Here is a 6,000-nt window from a genome sequence, read left to right as displayed (position 1 = left end):
TTCTAATCTTTGTTAAGAGTGGAATTACAGACTCCAGACTAGGCAAGAGAGAAAATTCAGATTCAGCATTTATTTTGCACATACAACAGGCGAATGTTGCTGCCTGCGACCATATTCAGAATTTGTTTAGCAAAAGAATGACGAATCCAAACTTTTTCCCATGCCTACTCCAGACTGCTTTATTAAACTTGCTTGTTTGCACAAGCCAAAGACTCATTTAACTAGGTTACAACATGGCAACGCTCATTGCTCTTTGTTCATTAAAACATTACACTTATTTTTAATTATTAAAAAACAAATAATATTATAAAAAAATATTATTTTCAGGTTAATCTTTGCTTTGAATATATAATTCTGTCTAAGATTTATTTAGTGTCCCTTTAACTGCTGATGTATAAAAATGGATGTATTAACCAATTTATGCCATTAGGACATTCCATGATGTCCTATCAGCGCTGGGCTTTAACGCCGTTAGCACGGCATGGAACGTCCTGCCATTTATGGCATTACAAAGCTTCCTCCTTTTAGGCAAAAGCAGTCACGCATGATCTGATCACAGCCTTGAAATCACGTAATCACATCGACAATCACTTTATTTAATTCCTCATGCAAGTGTTGACATATGAACTTAGCCTCGGCATGAAGAGGGTTAAGGAATGACTTTAGAGTTGCTTTTAAAATAATAAATATCTCCCTCATGGATATTTTACTACTGTATCGTTTGCAATTTTTTAAGCCACCCATATCGTCCTCATAAGGCTTCATGACCAGTTATAGTTAACCCTTCTCTTACTGGGGAATCTAGAATTTGCAGTCACATAATAATCTATAATTACACCTATTTACAACCTCTTAGTCTTTCAAATAAACACATTTGTAAAATATTCTGTAAAAGTCAAAAGAAAAAAAAAATTTTTTTAGGACTCTAATGAAGGATTCATTTTCGTTGGTTTACATTTGTCCTTGGCATAAACCATATTCACAGACCCTGACATAAGTATATATTGTTGAGGAACAGAATATGGACCATCTAGTATAGGTGACACACAGTTCCATCCACTTATCTGTAACTTTTAGTAGGTCCTTTTATAGTGACATTTTTATTAAAAAATAAACACAAAATAGCTATAAATGCATTTCCCATTGTTTTATACTTGTAAATCCAAAACCTCTACACTGTAAATTATATTTTTTACTGAGTTTTGTCTTTAGATAATTTAATAAATCAGCAACATAATAACACAGACATAAAGGAAGTAAGAGATACAGGAGAATATGTAGATGATTTAAAATGTACAGTTTACTATAAATTTATCTCATGTTTAATGTGCTCCAATTATGCATTTTACCTCCTGGAGCACATAGTTATACACATACTGCCTTTACCTCTATCTTATGTGAAATAGCTGCCTTTGAATGTTGACTACTCGACCTATATTGAAAATAACATAGTATCGACTATAGAAGAGCTATGTAAACAAGGGACAGCAGCTGATGTCAAGCTCTCAGGGGGATGGGGAGAGAGAGATCAGATGGTTGAAATGCTGTTCCTGCAGCAGCTATAAATAAAAATGTTATATCTAAAAATATAAATTTCATTTTTATACAGTCAAGAATTAAAAGAAGTGGTATCTCATTTGAAAAGGACTGAGTTCCCTCTTTTTATTTTATTATTATCGGGAAATTTAGCAAAGTTACCCCCCCCCCGCTGTTAGATATAAATAACGGCTTCCTATGTCTATTTGCGCAGGATTTCCAGTAAATCTACCAGAGAGAGAGGAAGAGAAGATGGACACTGCAGATTATGAGACTACAATAAAGACTGAAGGTGTTACATCAGCTGGTGAGAATCTTCTAAACGTAACACGTGACTCTAACAGGGCCCTGATCTTACTGCTTCTAGTTGTCTAATTTGTGATATCCCAGATCCGGTAAAGTAACCCTCCTCATTCCTCACATATCACAGATCCGGTACAGTAACCCTCCTCATTCCTCACATATCACAGATCCGGTACAGTAACCCTCCTCATTCCTCACCTATCACAGATCCGGTACAGTAACCCTCCTCATTCCTCACCTATCACAGATCTGGTACAGTAACCCTCCTCATTCCTCACATATCACAGATCCAGTACAGTAACCCTCCTCATTCCTCACATATCACAGATCCGGTACAGTAACCCTCCTCATTCCTCACCTATCACAGATCCGGTACAGTAACCCTCCCCATTCCTCACATATCACAGATCCGGTACAGTAACCCTCCTCATCCCTCACATATCACAGATCTGGTACAGTAACCCTCCTCATTCCTCACATATCACAGATCCAGTACAGTAACCCTCCTCATTCCTCACATATCACAGATCCGGTACAGTAACCCTTCTCATTCCTCACATATCACAGATCCGGTACAGTAACCCTCCTCATTCCTCACATATCACAGATCCGGTACAGTAACCCTTCTCATTCCTCACATATCACAGATCAGTTACAGTAACCCTCCTTATTCCTCACATATCACAGATCTGGTACAGTAACCCTCCTCATTCCTCACATATCACAGATCTATCTAGTACAGTAACCCTCCTTATTCCTCACCTATCTCAGATCTAGTACAGTAACCCTCCTCATTCCTCACATATCTCAGATCTAGTACAGTAACCCTCCTCATTCCTTACATATAACAGATCCGGTACAGTAACCCTCCTCATTCCTCACATATCACAGATCTATCTAGTACAGTAACCCTCCTTATTCCTCACCTATCTCAGATCTAGTACAGTAACCCTCCTCATTCCTCACATATCTCAGATCTAGTACAGTAACCCTCCTCATTCCTTACATATAACAGATCTGGTACAGTAACCCTCCTCATTCCTCTCATATCACAGATCTAGTACAGTAACCCTCCTCATTCCTCACCTATCTCAGATCTAGTACAGTAACCCTCCTCATTCCTTACATATAACAGATCCGGTACAGTGACCCTCCTCATTCCTCACATATCACAGATCCGGTACAGTAACCCTCCTCATTCCTCACATATTACAGATCCGGTACAGTAACCCTCCTCATTCCTCACCTATCTCAGATCTAGTACAGTAACCATCCTCATTCCTCACATATCTCAGATCTAGTACAGTAACCCTCCTCATTCCTCACCTATCTCAGATCTTGTACAGTAACCCTCCTCATTCCTCACAAATCCGGTAAAGTTGTTTTCCACAATAGATATAAAACTTTAGTGACCTATTATTTGATGATCTCCCACTGCCTGTTATAATTAATTACCGTATTGCTTGTCATCTGGTTTTTCATTGGTTCCTTCAGACAGTTTAGAGGTGACGTTAGAGAATGCGGAGCCACACATTGAGGATCATCTGACCATCATAAAGACTGAAGTTGATACATTTCCTGTTGACCGTGAGTATATACATATATATATATATATCTTTTTCTAGTGGACAAAATGTATGTTAGAGACTAAGCATGTGGTTATGTGTGTTTATCTCAGAGAGACTGTTTGTGTGTGTGTGTTAGAGAGACTGTCAGCATGTGGTTATGTGTGTTTATCTCAGAGAAACTGTGTGACTGTGTGTGTGTGTGAGAGAGACTGTCAGCATGTGGTTATGTGTGTTTATCTCTGAGAGACTGTGTGACTGTGTGTGTGTGTGTGAGAGAGACTGTCAGCATGTGGTTATGTGTGTTTATCTCTGAGAGACTGTGTGACTGTGTGTGTGTGAGAGAGACTGTCAGCATGTGGTTATGTGTGTTTATCTCTGAGAGACTGTGTGACTGTGTGTGTGTGTGTGAGAGAGACTGTCGGTATGTGGTTATGTGTGTTTATCTCAGAGAGACTGTGTGACTGTGTGTGTGTGCGAGAGAGACTGTCAGCATGTGGTTATGTGTGTTTATCTCTGAGAGACTGTGTGATTGTGTGTGTGTGTGAGAGAGAGAGAGAGAGAGAGAGAGAGACTGTCAGCATGTGGTTATGTGTGTTTATCTCTGAGAGACTGTGTGATTGTGTGTGTGTGTGAGAGAGAGAGAGACTGTCAGCATGTGGTTATGTGTGTTTATCTCTGAGAGACTGTGTGACTGTGTGTGTGTGTGTGTGAGAGAGAGAGACTGTCAGCATGTGGTTATGTGTGTTTATCTCAGAGAAACTGTGTGACTGTGTGTGTGTGAGACTGCCAGCATGTGGTTATGTGTGTTTATCTCTGAGAGACTGTGTGACTGGGTGTGTGTGAGACTGCCAGCATGTGGTTATGTGTGTTTATCTCTGAGAGACTGTGTTACTGTGTTTTTGTGTGAGAGAGAGACTGTCAGTATGTGGTTATGTGTGTATCTCTGAGAGAATGTGTGACTGTGTGTGCGCCAGAGAGACTGTCAGCATGTGGTCATATGTGTTTATCTCTGAGAGACTGTGTGACTGTATGTGTGTGAGAGAGACTGTCAGCATATGGTTACGTGTGTTTATCTCTGAGAGACTGTGTGTGTGTGTGTGTGTGTGTTAGAGAGAGAGATTGTCAGCATGTAGTTATGTGAACTGAAAGACAAAAAAGAAAAACGTGGTGAATAATAAGAAAAGTTGGGTTGCACATCAGAATTATTCCCCCATTCAATATAGACAATATGACCATCATTCTTGGGTTTATAAACAACAGGAACATAGAAACAATTCGTATATACTGAACTTTCATTATAACTATAAGTCTGACCAAGGAACTAGTGAGAGGAGTGACTTTGGATATAAAGATGATTATTATAGACCTAAGGAGTACCATGATGTGAGACAAGAACCACTTGACCAGGGAGGAAATAGGGATAGTCCAAGATGTTTTCCAGAGAATAGAAACACAGGTTACACACACAGACGCCATGAGAATAGACAATTACAACATAAACCTCAGGTTTTTAAATTCAATCAAAAACCAAATCACAATCCACCACATCTAAGACATACCCCTATACGCTTGAAACAATTGGACAGAGTCCTAGTGAGAGAACAAGTAATCACACCTACAAAGAAAAGTTCATATGCAAATGTGGCAGCAGAGTGCGAGCTAAGTCATCCAAAAAGGAGAAACTTAAACGAATGAGAGAAGGCATATATAATTTATCCAGTCATGTTCTCACGAATGAGGAAGTCTGTGTTTTGATTGGAGACCTTTCCTTTTGCCTCTCAAATAATCATAATTTATTTGAATTGTTTGTTGATTTAAACAAATTTGTGCGGAAATTGTCAATTCAGAGATATTTCTGTGATAAAAAAATTAAAAGGTATGGGTCATTTACCCATCCTTTTAGATGACATGGTAGATAGACCAACAACAGAAATGATCTTTTATGAACCTGACACCTTGTGTGAGGATCTATTTGATAATTATATACACTCAGATTTAGTATCTAAATCTAACTTTAATCTCCCCCACCAAGGGATATAGTATACAATTATTCCAAAATCTTGTGCAGTGCAGGACTTTGGAAATCTACCAATGGGTAATGTTAAAAAATCCAATCTAAATAATTATGAAATTAAAGCTTTGTCCAAACTTGCGGCCAATAAAGATCTGGTTATCAGACAAGCTGATAAGGGAGGGGCTATAGTGGTGCAAAACATGGTTGATTATTTGAAAGAGGTGAATAGGATACTCATACATACTGAATACTCCAAAAAATTAACATTCAATCCCACAAATAATTTTTTAGCTAACTATCAAAATGGTAGACACAGGTTGGTTAGAGGGGATACTCACGAAAAAAAGAAAGAGAATATTTTACTCCATATACACCTAACCTTGCATATTATTATCACCTTCCAAAGATACACAAATCTGTCACCGAACCCCCAGGGAGACCGATTATTTTGGGGATTGGCAATTTAACATGTAATTTGTCAGAATATGTTGACCAATTCTTGAAAAAATCGGTAGTAATGTTGCCATCTTACATTAAAGATGCCCCTGATCTCATATCTAAATTGTCTACTATTAAGAA

The 6,000-nt window shown here is 38.5% G+C and overlaps 1 protein-coding gene across 1 annotated transcript in view; it reads left to right on the top strand.

Annotated features, from left to right (window-relative positions):
• The first annotated feature begins 1,755 nt into the window (after positions 1-1,755).
• Positions 1,756-6,000, top strand: part of LOC128659724 (uncharacterized) — a 61,408-nt gene continuing 57,163 nt past the window's right edge. The window contains exons 1-2 of the mRNA XM_053713303.1: positions 1,756-1,843; positions 3,334-3,426. Of these exons, the coding sequence (XP_053569278.1) occupies positions 1,789-1,843; positions 3,334-3,426 (148 nt within the window). The 5' untranslated portion in view covers positions 1,756-1,788. The remainder of the gene's footprint in view (positions 1,844-3,333; positions 3,427-6,000) is intronic.

The sequence above is a fragment of the Bombina bombina genome, chromosome 5, assembly GCF_027579735.1.
Source record: "Bombina bombina isolate aBomBom1 chromosome 5, aBomBom1.pri, whole genome shotgun sequence".
NCBI lineage: Eukaryota > Metazoa > Chordata > Amphibia > Anura > Bombinatoridae > Bombina > Bombina bombina.
This window is presented reverse-complemented; position numbering and strand designations above follow the sequence as displayed.